This window comes from Rhinolophus sinicus, chromosome 2, assembly GCF_057876585.1.
Source record: "Rhinolophus sinicus isolate RSI-liver-muscle chromosome 2, RSI-T2T, whole genome shotgun sequence".
In the NCBI taxonomy this organism is placed as follows: domain Eukaryota; kingdom Metazoa; phylum Chordata; class Mammalia; order Chiroptera; family Rhinolophidae; genus Rhinolophus; species Rhinolophus sinicus.
Window position 1 is genome coordinate 124,879,286 of NC_142502.1, and position 18,814 is coordinate 124,898,099.

The 18,814-nt window shown below is 37.4% G+C and overlaps 1 protein-coding gene across 1 annotated transcript in view; it reads left to right on the forward strand.

Moving 5' to 3' along the window:
• GCC2 (GRIP and coiled-coil domain containing 2) overlaps positions 1 to 16,168 on the forward strand; it is a 58,160-nt gene extending 41,992 nt beyond the window's left edge. The window contains exons 19-23 of the mRNA XM_074332327.2: positions 1,745 to 1,962; positions 3,612 to 3,806; positions 4,791 to 4,930; positions 6,666 to 6,867; positions 14,490 to 16,168. Of these exons, the coding sequence (XP_074188428.2) occupies positions 1,745 to 1,962; positions 3,612 to 3,806; positions 4,791 to 4,930; positions 6,666 to 6,867; positions 14,490 to 14,560 (826 nt within the window). The 3' untranslated portion in view covers positions 14,561 to 16,168. The remainder of the gene's footprint in view (positions 1 to 1,744; positions 1,963 to 3,611; positions 3,807 to 4,790; positions 4,931 to 6,665; positions 6,868 to 14,489) is intronic.
• The last annotated feature ends 2,646 nt before the right edge of the window (positions 16,169 to 18,814 follow it).

Genomic DNA, 18,814 nt, shown 5'->3' on the forward strand with positions numbered 1-18,814 from the left:
ATACTTTCCCTGTACAGTGGTACCTCGGTTTTCTAACATAATCCGTTCCAAAAGTCCATTCGAGTTCTGAAGTGTTCAAAAACTGAGGCACCGTTTCCCCACAGAAAGTAATGTAAAATGAATTAATCCGTTCCAGACCTTTAAAATCAACCCCTAAAACTGCAAATTTAGCATGAATGTTACTATCTAGTGATACCATAGATCCATAAAATTGTTGGCATTTGTAAACCGAAATGTTCGTCAACGGAGACGTTTGAAAACCAAGGTACCACAGTATAAGATTTTTTTAATGGCTCCGGAGGACTAAATAGGGTGACCAGCTAATACCTGCATTGTCATAAGACCGAGCTAGTATAAACACCCCAGTAAGAGCTGGGACAGAAAAGTGAACTTTCGTCATCATAGTTGTTCAGTTCCAAGTAGGAGTTTAAGCTTCTAGCTCTCTCAAATAGGTAAATTCAGAAGTGTCATTGATACCACCTGAAACCTACAAGCCTTATCCTAGCCCTAAATGTACCTTTTTTCTTCCTTTTTCTTACCTTTACTTGCTTGGTAGATATTGTTTGAACAAAATACTTGCAGGAAAAATGCAGGTTTGAAGGGTAAATAGACACTAGCAGTCTCTAAACTCATTAATTGATAAGAATTTGGCAATTGTGATACCTTTTCTGAAGCATGGTATTTTTATTGCACGTGTCTCCCTTTAGCAGCTAAATCTTGTTTTAAAATCTTATGTGGTGTGCATATATGTAGCACATAAAAAATAGATCTCAGAAAGCTACGTGCTAGGCCATGAATGATGTTTGTCTCTGGAAGTGGGATTTTACACTGTTGTGGGTGGGAGTGAATACAGAGGGCTTTCAGTGTTTTCTATACTTGCTGTTGTATTGTTTGAATTTTTATGATAGTGTACGTGTGGATCCCTTGTGTAAAAGGAAAATGTTTTGTTTTACCAAAGCCAAACATAAAGCATCAACACTACAACGGAGCCATTAAAAATGGTGGTTTTCAAATGGTAGGTCCCTTGCTAGTGTCACACTAAATACATAAAATCACATGGAAAATTGCTTAAAGTAGGCAATTCCTAGGACCACCTTTGGAGATTCTGATTCAGTGGCTCAAGGTTGAGAATTAGATGTTTCTATTTTTGACAGAGTACCCCAATGATTCTAAAGTACAGTGAGATTCAGAAACAACTGTAATAAACCAAGTTTTTGGTTTCAGAGTGTCATGTTAATTGGCTCAAAAAGGAATACTTTCTTTCTAAGGCTTTCTTTATGAATCAAATGATAATGTTCTTTTCTCGTGGTTTTAGGATAGCAGAGAAAAGATATATTAATTCTATGTTTATAGAAACTACCACATAAGATAACCTGAAGTGGACTAATTGAAAGTATATATTTTTATTCTCTAAATAAAGTTCTATTTTCTGATAAACTATGAAGGAAGTTTCTCATCTGAACCATACAACATAGTTTCCCAGCCAAGGCTCCTCATCTGAACTATGGAACACAGAATATGATTTCTCTCATCACATATGAGAGAAATGATGACAGCTGGCATCATTTCTTCCCAGGATTTCCACAACTAGCACTATTATAGATGCATGGAAGAGAAGTTAATTCATATGTTCAGTGGATGTCTCAGGGCTAATTCTCTTGTAGGACCCGGTTGAGAAAGGCTGAGTAAGCATCTTAAGTTGAAAGATCTCACATGAATTAATCACGTTCCTCTCATGTTTCAGGTTGTGTTCAGTACAATCACAGAACATGGTGATGAAGTCTGAACATGCACAGACTGTGAGTCAGCTGACATCCCAGAACGAGGCCCTTCGCAACAGCTTCCGAGATCAAATGCGACATTTGCAGGAAGAGCACAGAAAGACAATGGAAACTTTGCAGCAGCAGCTCTCCAAAGTGGAAGCCCAGCTTTTCCAGCTTAAGAGTGAACCAACCACAAGAAGTATGTATGTACACATGGAAACAGTTGTTCATGTTGTCGTGTATTTAGGTCACTCGAATACATTCTTCACAGATTCCTAAGAAAATAGAAAATTTACTAGGTGACAACCAGTGTTGATTCTGTGACTAACGAATTTTGGATTTGCTCACTGAGAAGATATTTGAACCATTTGAGCCCTTCTAAATTACACTTACAGCAGCCTATGTAACCTGAGAATACTGATTTTCATGTATTTGTTAGCCTCCATTTAATGGAGTATTTCCTTTTCTTGGACAAAAACATACTCTGTCAGTCTCATCACATATCTAAATTCCAGTATTCACTGGATTTGTTTGGTGTTCTTCATTATTAGTTACCAAAATATATCTATTAGAAATGTGTTAGAGAGCAAGAGGCTTAGAAATACTCAAGCAGCACTGAACTTACAGGATTGCTTGGCCAATACAGCTTCTTCCCTTTGAAATTTCTGATTCATTGGAATTTTAGTTCAACCACATGCAGTGTTTTATGTTCTATTTTCTAGAAGAGATGGGAATATGTTGGCCTAGATGAGGCTACATTTTAATACTAAGTATCAGCTTTAATACTAAGTATCAGCTAAGATGAGGCTACATTTAATACTAAGGATCAACTTAATACTGTTTTCCATGTTTTCCATGGCAAATGTCACCAGGACGTTGGCAGTTATGAGTCACTCGTCAGGGTCAGAAACCAGCTTCAAAAATTTTTAACATATGCCAAGAGTCAAAACAAGAAGTAACCAGCCAGGAAGATACTGATTGCACAAGCGATTGTAATCTAGGAATCAGCAGTAAACAGCAAAATATCAGAAATCCAGGAAATTTCTTCAACAAAAGCAGCCAGAGAGGGCTAATGTTTGAAAGAAAATGGGAGGCAACATCATGGAATGGGAAAGAAATGAAATTTGAAGTTAAAAGAGCTGGGTTAGAATTCTGGTCCCTCAGCTGTGAGACCCTGGGCACAGTCATTTAATTTCTCTGAACATCAGGTTTCTTGGGATTAATAAAGTAATGTGTTTAAAGGTATCTTAGAAACCGTACAGTTCTATGCAAGTGTTTCATTATTATCAGCAAGCAGGAAAGCCCAGGAATTATAATTGATTAGTTGCCTGCCCTGGATTCTAGATTCTTCTTGCCTGAACATTGGAGATGTTAGCGGGAAATAGTAGGAAACAGCAGAGGTGAAAGCATAAGGGCAGATCAGCAGGAACGTCTGCTGAGCAGACATCAGCAAGGGCGTTGTGTCAGAAAGTATGCAGCTATCTGAGGTACCTAATCCTCAGAAATAGCTAGAGTGTAGTTTTAGAATTTCTACCAATATGGAGCAACAGTTCAGCCCTCTATGTTATGATCCTTGTGTTACCTAATAGTTTATCTTATCTAGCTAGTAGCAATTAATTTATGGTTTCTGCTGAAATGTCTTAAGTGGTTAAAAGTTCAATAACTAAATTTTTGGGATTGTTTCAGAAATTATTTTTGTATGTCATTTACTTATCTACAATTTATTCAAATTCATTACCATATCGTTTCACATCCCTAGGATCGTTTTAATTTTGTTGTGTAGCTCTGTTAATGCTAAATTTGTCAATTTTGAACGCTCTCACTTCACCTTAAAAAAAAATTTAATAGGCCCAGCTTCTTCCCACCAACCTGTGAAGAACCTTCGAGAAAGGAGAAACACAGACCTTTCCCTTCTGGACATGCATGCTGTAACCCGAGAGGAGGGAGAAGGAATGGAGACAACTGATACGGAGTCGGTATCTTCCGCTGGCACTTACACACAGTCTTTAGAGCAGCTTCTGAATTCTCCGGAAACTAAACTTGGTATGTTTCTTTGCTTAAGTATGTTTTTCTAATTTAGTTCCGCTCTCTTGTCTTATTAATATTACACTAAGTTATAAATGCTTTTTTTATGTACTCCAATAAAATTTCTTTCAGTATTCCACTCTTTTTCAAATGGAAAGCTTTCCTGCAGGATGAAACAAAAAAAATTTTTTTGAGCCAGAAATAGATGATTGGAAGTTCTATAGTGGCATTAGAAAGTATGATAAATATTCTCTCACTCATCCAAGAAACACTTTTAGTTAATTCCTCTTGAAGTAGTAGTGCTAAATGTGCCTTATTAAGTAGTCAAGGTTTGGTATGTTCTTACCTATAATGAATATTGATATCCATAGGTCAGGGGGAATCTGTCATCTTTCTGAAGTTTCAGGATCAGGAGTAGTAAGCACTGTTTGTATCCACAGTCATTGATTCTGATGTGGGTGGAAACTACAATCCTGGTTCCTTCAGATGAGGTTAATACTGGTGCAGGCGTCACTACAGAGGGGCAACAGACTCCAGAACCAGACTTGGCATTGTGATTTTTGCTGAAATACTTGTTGACTTAGAGTAAAATTTGAATAATGATACCTACACTACCTCATTGAAAATTCTTATGAGAGTCCATGATATAAGTGACCAGTAAATCTTAATACTTCCTTCATTTATAAGTAAAATGACATAAGCTCTTGGGACATTAATAGAGGAGGGTGAGTGATAAAACTGTTTATAAACACAAGCCTAACAAATTTCAGAATTGGGGCTCATAGAGCTTATATTCAATTAGAATATATGCTTTACAACAGAGATTCTGTAAATTGAACATGTAACCTTTTAATTGAGATATATTGACCAGGAGAATGGCAACGAGAGTGGACCTATATAATACCGCAGGGTAAAATATCTATACTGAGATATTTTTCTTATTTAGAATCTTCATCTGTAATCCTGATTTTGAAAATTAACTATTGGAACACCATCTTGCAGAGCCTCCTTTATGGCATGCTGACCTTACCAAAGAAGAATTGGTTCAAAAGCTCAGTTCCACCACAAAAAGTGCCGATCACTTAAATGGCTTGCTTCGGGAAACGGAAGCAACCAATGCAATCCTTATGGAGCAAATTAAGGTAAGGTCAAAAAACTGCCAACGAGAAGATGCACCAATTCAGTTTTCTTGACCAAATACACACACTTACCTATGTTTAAATGTTCACATGTCAGATATATCCATAATATCTTGATTCTTAGTGATACTACATTCTTAAAATCAAGAAATATTAATTGCTTTTATATCTATCACATAAATACTATTTTAATTCCTACTTTTTCTAAGAAACCATAATGGATTTAGAAATTAGATAGATGTTCACAAGTCAGTATTCCACATATGCTTAAATAAAACTTAAAATGGGTATAGGTCCTTAATTAAAGATAAACCATGGCACACTTCTTATTCAGATCATTCTGCTGATGTTTATGGCACTAAACTACTTTTCATAGGTTTTGGTGGAGATGGCAAAAGTGGCATAGGAAGTTTTTCCTATTTAAAGACACCAGAAACATGTAGTAACGAGGTAGCTTGTGGAACTGCTGAGGATTACACAAATGAGATATTTCCACCCTGGCTCACTGATAAATCAACTGTCCAAATACAGTCATACTGTTTACTGAGTGGTTCCCATGAGCCAGGCCCTGGTCTTCACATAGATTATCATATTTAATCCTCTTGATCACTGGATGAAAGAACAGTTGAAGCTGATAAATGTAGCTTAATTCAAACTTGTGTCTGAAAAGCACATGCTTTTGCCCAGTACCATGAAGGGCTGCCAGCTGTCCTTTTCAAATTAATTTCTTTAATGCTGAGTTATTCAGTTATTTATAGTAAATTTTACATTATGACATCCCACCACTAAGTACATCTCTGAATGCATCTCTGTAGAAAACATTTTCCACACAGTCAAAACATTATCACATCTAACAAATCACTAACTAGCCCAGTGAACCTAAGTGACTATTTAAATATATTATTTTCACAAATACACAATCTCACGATTTCTTAGACCTTATTGTCACTTTTGAAAAATGACTCTAGGTTTTAGGACAGAGTTGGCTAACTTTCTTGGACTAACCTAAAATGATGACATAGAACAATATAATTTTTTTCACTTCAACCCAGAAATCTTTCTCAAAGACTTTAACATCCTACCATATTTTTTATATCATCCTTTGCTCCATTTTTCTGGTAGTATTTCAGATTGTCTTACATTCCAGCATTTTCACTCTATCCTGAACTCGACTTTTGTTTTGGATAAGTGCTGTTCATCCTGTAAATGTAATTCCACTACCCATCTAACTGCCTGGAGTTATGGGAGCCGGTCAGGGGAAAGGCTTAGTGCAAGTGTTCACGTCAGCCCTGCTTCCAGACTCTGGCTCGCACTTCTCTCAATGTGTCTGTCATCCCACGTCCCTGAGCTCGCTGGTGTAGTTTCTATAGAAAGTAGAAGGTAGAGGGAGCATCGTGGTACCTACCAATATAGACTACATAGTCCTCCGTTTTCATCTCCAATTTCCATGGTAACCTTTCCTCTGAGGCAGGAGAGTCTCAGTGTTTTTGTGGGAGACACTCTCTCCTCCTGTCGTGGTACTTGATAACCAGCTGGACTAAGTCACTTATAGTTCATATGTCTCCTTTCTGTGAATTTCTTGATATTTCTCATCTACATTGTTCTCTCCTAGGTTCTCCTTTATTGTCATTCTGTGGGGACATTTCAGGGGAAAGAGAAGAAAAATGCATGTGTACAATCTGCTATATTTAACCAGAAGCTCCTAAAACCCATTTTTAACTAATTTCTCTAACACTAGCTTCTCAAAAGTGAAATTAGAAGATTGGAAAGAAATCACGAACGAGAGAAATCTGTAGCTAACCTGGAATACTTGAAGAATGTCTTGCTACAGTTCATTTTCCTAAAACCAGGTAGTGAAAGAGAGAGGCTGCTTCCTGTTATAGATACAATGTTGCAGCTCAGCCCTGAAGAAAAGGGAAAACTTGCTGCAATTGCTCAAGGTAGGTGAAGGAGTCTTATAACATATTTCTGTTTTACAACTTACACTAAATGTTGCCTTGTGGTTGAGACTCTGTGTGTGCACTTACACTTTTTTCCATGACACTATGACTTAAAATGATAATTTCTGTTCATTTGGATGAGTTCTATCATACGTGTAACCTGTGACTAGATTTGAAAAGCTCACTTTTTAACTGTACAGCAACTATAGTACATTTACATAATTTTTAACATGCAGCAAAATACAGTACAGTGTTTAAGTTTGAGCTTCTGGTTCTTTGAAAATTGGATTTATAATCCTAGCATTAAGTTCTGTCAAAGAATATGGTTTTGTTTTATATCATACTTTTTTAAACATGTGTTGGCTTGTCCTCATCTACTTCCCACTCCCCTTCACCAACATCTATCCAAAAATAGTCCAGAGACAGCAGTCTTATGGCTCAACACTTGGTCTATGTCATATCTAACAGTCCATTTTTCCAGGCATATGCAGCTTTAAAGCTATCCTATATTTAGAACTTAGATTTTCATGTCAAATTTAATACTGTGATTTCATAAACTCCTTTAGAATGATTCACATACAGCAGCTATAGTTACCTGATTTCAAACTGCATCTTAAGGATCATGGTTTCATGTTTGTTTTAGTTTTAAAATATTTTTATTATTAACATTTTCAAGCATACATGTTACTGAACCCAGGTTTGGTGCGGCTTGCTGTATAAGACCCAGCAAGAGTTGGTGAGGAAAAAAGGTGTTTCTTTTATTCTGGATGCCGACAGCCAGGAAGATGATGGACTGCTGTCCTGAGAAATGCCACCTTGTACTAGCCGAGGATAATCAAGGGGTTTTATAGGCATACAGGTTGGGGGAAGAACAAAGAGAGGTGGGGGAGTCAGTCAGGTAGGTACGAGGGCTGAAGTAGCTTCCCAGGGTTTGATTTGTTTGAAGATTATGTTATCTCCAGACAGCCGGGAGCTTTATGCGTCACAGTAAAAACTACAAGGGAGTTGCAAAATGGATTCCAGTGCCTAGGGGCCCGAGGACTAAGGAATTACTCTTTTCCAGTTAGTGTTTTGCTGATTAACTGGATTAGTGAAGTATGTATAGCCTGGAGAAAGGAAACAAACAGAGTCATTAAATCACGCAGCGAGGGGGAGAAACAAAGAGAAAACAACTGAATAGTAAACTAGGAGGTGAATCAAGCTATAGGCTAAGTTATTGATTTAAGTTTCACCCTTACATACAGAGAAAGTACTGTGATGTTCCTTGTAGGTGTCACCCATCTTTGACAATTTTCAACTCATGGGCTATAGTTTGACAAGGGTAGAGCAGAGCTTGAGATTTTTTTGGGGGTGGGGAGGGGAACAGGACTTAATTGGGGAACAGTGTGTACTTCCAGGCCTTTTTTCTAAGTCAAGTTGTTGTCCTTTCAATCTTAGTTGTGGAGGGTGCCGTTCAGCTTCAAGTTGTTGTCCTTTCAGTCTTAGTCGTGGAGGGCGCAGCTCAGCTCCAAGTCCAGTTGCCGTTTTCTAGTTGCATGGGGCGCAGCCCACCATCCCTTGCGGGAGTTGAGCAGGCAACCTTGTGGTTGAGAGGACGCATTCCAACCAACAGCCATCCGGGAGCTCAGTGGCAGCTCAGCTCAAGGTGCCGTGTTCAATCTTAGTTGCAGGGGGCAGAGCCCACCATCCCTTGCGGGACTCGAGGAGTTGAACCGGCAACCTTGTGGTTGAGAGCCCACTGGCCCATGTGGGAATCGAACCGGCAGCCTTCGGAGTTAGGAACACGGAGTTCCAACCGCCTGAGCCACCAGGCCGGCCCCAGAGCTTGAGATTTTAAAGCAAGTACCACACATATGATTTCCCCAATGAATACTTCAATGAATACTGGACTCCCCTGTCATCTATATCCAGTTCATGTACAGTGTACCTGGGTTATCAAAAATGTCTTTTTACAGTATCCCAAATAGGACTCACACATTGCATTTGGTTGATGTTGCCTAAGCTTTGTTTTGTTTTTGTTATCTAGCAATTCCATGTTCCTTTCTGTAATGTCATGTATTAGTTGAAGAAAGTGGTCCTTTGTCCTGTAGAAATCCTGTTCTGGTTTTGGCACTTCAAAATAGCATTTAACTTGTTCTAGTGTTGCCTATAAATAGGAACTTAGACCCATGATTAGATCCAGGTACAATTGAGTGGGGTAGGAGCTCAAAATACCTTGTAGGTATTTTTGTATACTTTCTCAGATGTCCCATCAGTAGGCCCAACATGTCTAGTTGTCCCACTTTTGATGGCATTACCTCATGTTGGTGCTCTTTAACATGTTCCTCTATCCCCTGTAAGTCCTAATTAAACTAATACATCTAGAAAGTGGTCTTCAAAATGAGTGGATATCTGAATCATCTGGTGTGATTATTAAAACTCAGTTTGCTGGACTCCACCCCATGTTCTGTTTCAGTGGACTTAAGGTGGTACCCAAGAGTTTGCATTTTTAACAAGTTCCCAGGTGATACTGATGCTCTGGAAACCTGGTCTGGCAGCCATATCTTGAGAGCCCTGCTCTGGAGGGCGGATAGAATTCAAGTTTAATTTTTTTTTTTTAACAGGTATACTTCATAAGTAGTGCTGATAGTTTCTTTGAATCTGATTTTTTGTTTTCACAATACATCTTTCTAATGATAATTAATGATAGTAATGCCAGCTTTAATTGTACGGTACATTATTAACTGAACCACAATAGCATTTTTGTCACAAGATCCAAAATAAGAAGTGTCCATTTTTAGTAATATAGTTATCCTAAATGATGATGAATTTCCTATTATATATGTTTATTCTATCAAAGCTAAACTATTTTTTTCTTTGTAAAATTGATCAGGACTTTTGGAAGGATATATATATATATATATATATATATATATATATATGTATATATACATATGTATGTGTATATATATTAGTATATATATACACATACATATATACACAAAATGTACACACTTATATATTTATATTTATATTTTAATTAAAAGTTTTTAATAGAACAATATGATCTCAAAATATTTAGCATATCTAATGGTCCTCTTTTTAAAGCCAAGAATGTTTAACGTAGTGTAGCTATTACTCACACTCAAGTGGCTTCTATAAGTCGAGGGTCTATTGATCAATACAAGATCTCAAAGAGACTAGCCTGAGGGTCCCAGTGACACCAATGTTGATCATGCCACAGGAAATATATTTAGAAGTTCATTAGAAACCCAGAATTGTAAGATATACTTTGGCTAAGTCCTATAAATATAAAAGAAAACCCCACTTATTTAGTCTAAACTAGTTTACCTTTTAAAGGTTATTGAATTCATATCTCATATCTATATGAGCAAATAAAAGAAAACTTATAAAAAACTAAAAACAGTTATGGTCTGGCAGTAGGTTTAGATATATAATATATGGCTTAAGAAAAGATTAAACTGGAAGATAAGTCAGAATTATTCAGAATTTAGCATGGAGAATCAAAAAATTGAAAACAGAACAGTGATGAAAACATAGAAGATAGAATGATAACATCTAACACATATTTAATAATTGAAGTTCTAGAAGGAGAGAAAGAATTGGGTAGAAACAATATGGGAAGACAATGGCTGAAATTTTTCCAGAATTGCTGAAGGATATCCATGCACAGATATCAAAACTTCAATAAAATTTCAAGTAGGATAAATAAAAGGAAGTCTACCTCTAGTCACATAAAAGCGAAACTGTCCCCAAGAAAGGACAGAGAAAAGAATCTCAAAAGCAGCCAGAGAAATAAGACACCGTGCTTCGTTGCCTTTAAAGGAATAACAGGCTCACAATGGGCTTTTCAACAGCACTAGTAGAATACTTTCTTTAGTGTGCTGTAAGAAATGACTGCCAACTGGGTAAAAATATTTTTGAAGATCTTCTCTGACAGACAGAAACTTTAAGAAGTCACCTCCTCTGGAAATTCTCAGCAATGTACTTCATGCATAAGGAAAACTTTCTAGGTGGAAAGTCTGAGGTGCAAGAAGAAACATCATGGCAGAGGAAACTTGTCACCACGCTACAAATAGGGGTCCCGGGTCTCACCAGCCATAGCAAGGACATTTCTTGACCAAGACCATGAAGATAACCTGTGTTACGCATGTGTGGGTGCCAGAGAGAAAGTCTGAGGTACTCTTCCTGGCACTGAAAGGAATGGGACCATAAAAGCAAAGAACACAAGTATCTCTTGTGTCCTTCATGTCCTTTGAAGCAATATTTACAAGTTCTGATTTTGTGTAGAGTTTAAACAGTGTAATGGCTTATGAAATTAATTTGGTGGATGACATCCAGAATATTTTTTTAAATAGAATAAGACAAACATCAGAATACATTGAATCTAGTAAGGGTAAGACTTGCTTCTTGAAACTCTCTAGGTATATGTGTGGATGTTGGTTGTCTGGCTGATTGTATTAACTCCTGATATAAATTTTTTTTTCCTATGGGTTTGGGTTGCAAATATTTGAAAAACATTAGCTTAGGAAGTAAAGTACGAGGTGTGATAAAAAAAAATATGGTGAGGGCCGGCCCGGTGGCTCAGGCTGTTAGAGCTCCATGCTCCTAACTCCGAAGGCTGCTGGTTCTATTCCCACATGGGCCAGTGGGCTCTCAACCACAAGGTTGTCAGTTCAATTCCTTGAGTCCCGCAAGGGATGGTGGGCTCTATCCCCTGCAACTAAGATTGAATATGGCACCTTGAACTGAGCTGCCTCCCAGATGGCTCAGTTGGTTGGAGCACGGACTCTCAACCACAGGGTTGCCGGTTTGACTCCCGCAAGGGATGGTGGGCTGCGCCCCCTGTAACTCGCAACGGCAACTGGACCTGGAGCTGAGCTGCGCCCTCCACTACTAAGATTGAAAGGACAACAACTTGACTTGGAAAAAAGTCCTAGAAGTACACACTGTTCCCCAATAAAGTACTAAATATATATATATATATATATTTGTGTGTGTGTGTGTGTGTGTGTGTGTGTGTGTGTATATATATGGTGAATGTTTAAATTAAAAAAAAATTATTACAGTAAAAGACACATTACCATTAATCCCCCTCAAAATACTCTCCCACGCTTCAAACACACTCATCCCATCATTCTTGCCACTTTCTGAAGCAGTTCTGGAAGTCCTCTTTTGTGAGGGTCTTAAGTTGTGCTGTCATGGCTGCCTCGATATCCCGAATCGATTCAAAACGTTTACCTTTCATGGTCATTTTGACTTTGGGGAAGAGCCAGAAGTCACATGAGGCCAGATCCGGTGAATAAGGTGGATGAGGACACACTGTAATGTTTTTATTTGACAGAAATTGCTGTACCAGAAGCCATGTGTGACATGGAAACTTTCCATTGTCATCACAAAATACAGTGAATGCTGCTGCCGGGTGCCATCCAACAGAAAGGCAGGGATCTTCAATACGGAAAGCAGCATTTCAAACCTTAGTAACAGTATGTGACAAGTTTCAGCTTGTTCAGTGCCGTTTGTCGGGTGTGAGCTCTGGTTGAGAGAAGATGTATTTTAAAGAATGCCATAAATCATCCTCCATCATGACAATGTTCCATGTCACACATCTCTTCTGGTATAAGGCAATTTCTGTCAAATAAAAACATTACAGTGTGTCCTCATCCACCTTATTCACCAGATCTGGCACTGTGTGACTTCTGGCTCTTCCCCAAAGTGAAAATGATTCAGGACATTGAGGCAGCCAGGACAGTGCAACTAAAGACACTCATGAAAGCGGACTTCCAGAACTGCTTCAGAAAGTGGCAAGAACGATGGGATAAGTGTGATTGAAGTGAGGGGGAGTATTTTGAGGTGGATTAATGGCAATGTGTCTTTTACTGTAATGGTTTTTTTTTTATTTAATCATTCACCATATTTGGTCACACCTCGTAGGTTGTCCAACTCTGACAAACGACATCAACTTCCTTGTAGTAGATCCCCATTAAGGGCCCAACTTGTATCCCAAGCAAATATCATGAGCTGCCAGTAGCTGCCTGTTGCATCTCTATGTATAAAGGTAAAACAAAGAGCCACATTAGTCCCAAAACAAGTAACATGAAAAAGACTAAGAAGTGTAGATTGTTGCTTGTTGCTCTACTTGCAATGCAAACGTTAACTCACCCTGTTCCCTTCATGTTAGATCCCAGCACAGCTCACAGATTGCATATTCTACTTGAGATACGACTTGTGATAAGTCAACTTGGCTTCCCAAATAAGTTCATAATTAATACAAGGATAAAACCAGACAGTGAACAGAAAAAGAAATGAAAGTGGTTTGTAAACGATAGAAAGAGTATCTCCATTTAAAATTTGGAAAATGCTTCTCTGAATGAGATCCAAATATGGCGTATATATATATATATATGTCTGAAAACAGGTGTCTGGAAGGGTACATACTCAATTTAATGATGGTTACTTCTGGGGAAGGGAGGGAGAGTGAAGGATAGGACATGTAATGAAAAGAGATGTTTACCTTTTTTGGGTTGTAAAACTTTCAAATCACATATATTAATATTACAAATCATATTAAGAAGAAAACAATAAAGACCTTTTCTGACATTTTTCTGAAAGCCCAGAATTTTTCTGAACTTCGAGACAGGATTTATTTGTGTTGATCATTAAAAAAAGAGTAATTGGAACATTCAATACAAAATGATGCAACCGCGTTGGAAAAGTTTGACATTTTTAATAAAGTTAAACATACATTCCTTTACAACAATAGTCCCAAGGTATTTATCCAAAAGAAATGAAAACCTATGTCTACACGAAAAAATGCACAAACCTCGTGAACATACTAAAAACCACTGAATTATATACTTTACAAAGGTGAATTTTATGGTATGTTGAATTCGTTTTCAAAAATTTTAAATTAAAAACCTGTGCACAAATGTTTACAGCAGCTTTATTTTAAATTGCTAAAAACTAGAAACAACTTAGGTATCTTTCATTGGTAAATGAATAAACACCATGGAATACTATTCAGCAGTAAAAAGGAATGAACTGATACCCACAGCAACGTGGATTGTTCTCAGATGCATTGTGCTAAGTGAAAGAAGCCAGACTTAAAAAGACTATATATGATGTGGTTCTGTTTATGTGAGTTTCTGGAAGAGACAAAGTTATAAGGACAGAAAACAGATTAGTGGTTGCAAATAAGTGTGGGGGGTGCTGACTAAAAAGGGTCATGAGAGAACTTTGAGGTGGTGGAAGTGCGTTTATACCTTGGTTGGGGTGGTGGTGCTTTACCTAAAAGGTAAATTTTACTGTAAGTAAATTATAACTCAATAAGCCTGATTTTTAAATGAATAGTAAAAACAGTTTAGGGTTTGTGTGGGTTTGGTTTTGAGATTTACCATAAATCCCTTGATTTTAAATTCTAAGTTAAGTTATGGAAAGGCTTCTGTTTTAAAAGAATGTAAAAGATTCCCCTTATTTTCAAAAATACTTAATTGTGCTGGGGGCTTTATTTTGGAATTACCAGTAAAGAAAGACAATGAATACTGAAAGTTCAAGGACAGACAGATTCTTAACATCGAAGTGTGGTTCTGAGAAGATTAATACATATGTTTTCACTCCCAAAGGTGAGGAAGAAAATGCTTCCCGCTCTTCCGGATGGGCATCCTACCTGCACAGCTGGTCTGGACTCCGGTAGATTGATGGAAAGAACGTTATTTATTAAAACCAAATCGAATCTATTTAGCAAAAAAGGTTCCCATCCATTGCTGTGATTCTTTTGTCAAAAAGTGTGTATATATCCATATCTGCATATATTTGTACATACGTATGTCACATATATTTAAAAAGTCTCACCTTGAACTAAAAAGCCCAACAGCCTGAAGTGTTGCTACCAGTCCACAGCCCTTTGGCTCTCATCTCCCAAGCGTGCTGCTGGGTGAAGACACCGGGAATGAATGCACTCCCTTCTCTGGAACCTCAGGACCCGCCTATTTCCGGGCAGTACTGTGAAGTTTGACATTAAACTAAATTTTGGTACCGTACCAACTTGAATTTAGGCTTTTAAAATAATGTTACAAGAATATTGATCGCAAGGTCAGACTTACAGATTTTTAGTTACAAATTATTTTTTAAAAATTTAATTAGAACATGAAGGAATATGCTTTATTGGTACAGTTGGTGTTTTTAAGGGACTATAAGGTAAATATGCCACAGTTCATTATGAGACTGAGTTAAAATATAATTTATGTAGTTATTTACTTTAAAGGGAACTGTTTTTTTTTTCTCTAAAGTAAATTATGTCAGAACTCATTGTGTTGTCAGAAGCCCCACTATCGGCTGGTGTAATACTGAAGGTGAACAGATGGGACCACCACGTTACCTTGGAGTGATTTCACGTTGTCTCTCCAGGCTCTTGTTATGGTTCACCTACTTCTAAGCCATGAGTCTAGTCTGAGAATTCTCTCCATCTCCCCAAATAAGAATATATCAGAACATTGACTGTATTACTCAGCATTTTATCTAAATATGAAACTGGTGCTTCCCATGTTTCAGCAGATAATGTCATCCTATAAGTTTTCCATCAGAAGGGATTTTAGAGACACCTTAGAGATCAGTGCTACATTTTCACAGTTCTTGTGCAATGGTGTATGCCTCTGATGCCTCTGAATATATTTTATTGACTAGATCAAACTTCTGTTCTTAAATCATAAATGTAAGAATTCTGTTTTAATATTTGTTTAAAAAATCACCACACAGTGTGTTCTATGAAGTTCTTTCTCATGCCTTCCACTTTATATTCTAATTTTCAGTCTCAGCTGGTGAACTGACTTTGTTCTTCGGTTACTCAGAACATTGGCTTCCAATTTAATTTAACTGACATTTGCTGCTGAGTTTGCATGTTGAGTTTGTTCTTTAATAAATACCTTGAATATCTGTCTTTCCTGTTATAGAAGAACAGACCTAACTAGTGAATGTATTAATAAACATGCATCTATTTCAAAGCTGGCTTTAAAAGTTTAGTTTTTTTACTTTATAAACTGTGAATATAAGTATGCCAGCAGCATACAATGTAACTGTAATAGTATTTAAATAAATATCACTTTGTCTTTAAGTCTAGGTCTTTTTGAGGTCTATATAAACTTGTTTTGAAATACAGTCTCTACTTACGAATGTAATAAAAATACCTTTTGCATGATTAAAAAATTATTACTTTGATTACAAAAGAAATATTCTTTCATCGTTTTAACAATGAGAGGAAATGTAATGATTATTTTAATATTTCTATTAAATACCTTTAACTGTATATTGTATTTTTATGACTATTCTTTTCCTTTTAGACACTGACTCTTTGGGGTTTTAAATTAGTCTATGTATTGGAATTGCTAATTCCTTTACTACCATCTAGACCTTTGGGACTTAGAATATCAGGTACTTGAGAGAACAGAGATTGACCTTTCGGTACATGATGTGTGTAGACCATGGTACCTGCCGTGTCTGACATCCATCTTCCAGTGGATCCTGCAAGCCACGCTTAGCCTTTCCTTGGGCCCCTCAGGTTCCAACCTCCTCTGTGATTTAAGGCATCTCTTTTACATAGTGAGCTTTGCTTGTACTCCAAGCAGTGTAAGATCGAGAATTATAGTCCGTTAAACAAACTTTGAGAATTACATTCTTTTTTTTTTAATGTTTCAGGTGTACAAAGCAACATAATAATTAGACATTTACACCCCTCACAAAGTGATAACCCCCCCCCAATGTACCCCTCTGACATTGTATATAGCTGTTATAATACCATGACTATATTCCCTATGCTGTATTTAATATCCTGTACATATATATACATATACACATACATATATATATATACATATATATATATATATATATATATACACACACACACACACACACACACATATATATTAACAGTTGACATTGAATATTATTCTACTTCAACTTCGGTTGTACAGTACAGTGGTCAGGTATCTATGCAGTCTGTGAAGTGATTCCCCCTGATAAGTCCGTCTGGCACCCTACGTAATCTTTACATTATTGATTATATTCCCCATACTGTATTTCATATCCCCGTGACTATATTGTGACTACAAATTTGTACTTTCTAATCCCTTCACCTTTCCCCCCTCCCATCTCTTAACATTTGCAACTACATGGATGGACCTAGAGAATATTATGCTAAATGAAATAAGACAGACTGGGAAAGACACGTACCATATGATCACACTTATATGTGGAATCTAAAGAGCAATAAATGAGTAAACAAAACAGAGACTCAGATACAGAGAAAAAACTGAGCATTACATTCTTTTAAACAAGTTCTGTCAGAAGTGTAACCAAGCCACTTACTAGCAAAGGTAAGACTTTGCTAAAGGCACACAGTATTGTATTTTTTATATTTTTATTTTTTTAAACTTTTATTTTAAGTGTGTTTTTCCAGGACCCATCAAGTAGTTGATTCAATCTGGTTGTGGAAGGCGCAGCTCACAGTGGCCTATGTGGGGATCAAACCGGCTACCGTGTTCTAACCATCTGTGATAACCGGCAGCCCCCAGTATTCTTTTTAAAACCCACATTAGCTAATGAGGTAGCTGGAAATACATGGTATTGAGGAGTGTGAAGTCTTCCATAAAGACACAATTTTGGTATTTGGTGGATGGCACAACGGACAACAAAAATAAACTTGTATTTTGGTATCTGAAAATTAGCTATTGCTTCAAAATTAATACACAACAAGGGAAACAACCTGATACTGATACAACTTTGCAGGTGTCTTTGAGCTAATTTTCACCCACGGTGTTAAAAAGCATTTGGTTACTTATGTATAAGTTATATATAGACGGAAACTTTTTCACCTGCATTCAACATGGGATTACAAGGGAAGAAAAGTCAGGTTGTGGCCTTCAAATTGTTACTTTAAAAATACAGTTTTGTGTGAATAGAACACTGAATGTGGTGAGAAGATATGATTTTAGTTTCAATAATGGAAGTGACCACCCTGGTTTCCCTTTGAGGATGGGCTCTGAACCCACGCAGTGGGTACTTGTTCAGATCTCTGCCTGGCATTTACAATAACAGTCCCCTCAACCCCTGCCTCTCTCTGGGAACTTTTGCCCCACCTCCATACAAAGGGTCAGGTAGGCCCAACCATAATCAACTGAATGAGAGATACAGAGCCCTAACCCAAGCCGAATCAATTAGATTCAGGAATGTGGGTTTGGGACTACAGACTCAAGTCAGCATCTTCAGGTAACTGGCGTTGTGACATGTTAAATGCAGGAGCTCTGAAATAACCAGGAACAGCAGAGAAAGCCCACCACTGACAGAGTGTAAAGAAGGCTAACGTGACTTGCAGAGATAACAGAAACATGGGGTTAGAATTCCGGGAGCCTTCAATACTGCTTCTAATCCCTGAGATGGGAATTCTATACAATGTCCCTGCATCCTCATAGTAAACTTCCTACATGTGCTGTGAGAGTGACTGTCAGGTGTCCGGAGCACAGTATAATGGTAAAAGGATGAACTCTGCACTCAGGCCTGGAAACAATGTGTACTTCGGTACTGCCTAACTCGGGCACGTTCATCTTGGTTGCTTTGAGTCCCCATTGCCTTATCTGCAAAAGGAACACAATGCATTGCAGACATACCTCGGAGAGGTTGCAGGCATACCTCCAGACCATCACAAAGCGAATATTGGAATAAAGTGAGTCACGTGAATTCTTTGGTTTCCCAGTGCATCCTCATAGTCAACTTTATGTAAAAGTTATGTTTACACTATACTGTATTAAGTCCGAGTAGCATTATGTATTAAAAATACCTACTTAATTTAAAAATACTTTACTTAAAAAAAAATACTGCTAAAAAATGATAACCATCATCTGAGCCTGTTGTAAAACTGGCGCTGGTAGACTTACTTGACAAGATTACCACAAAC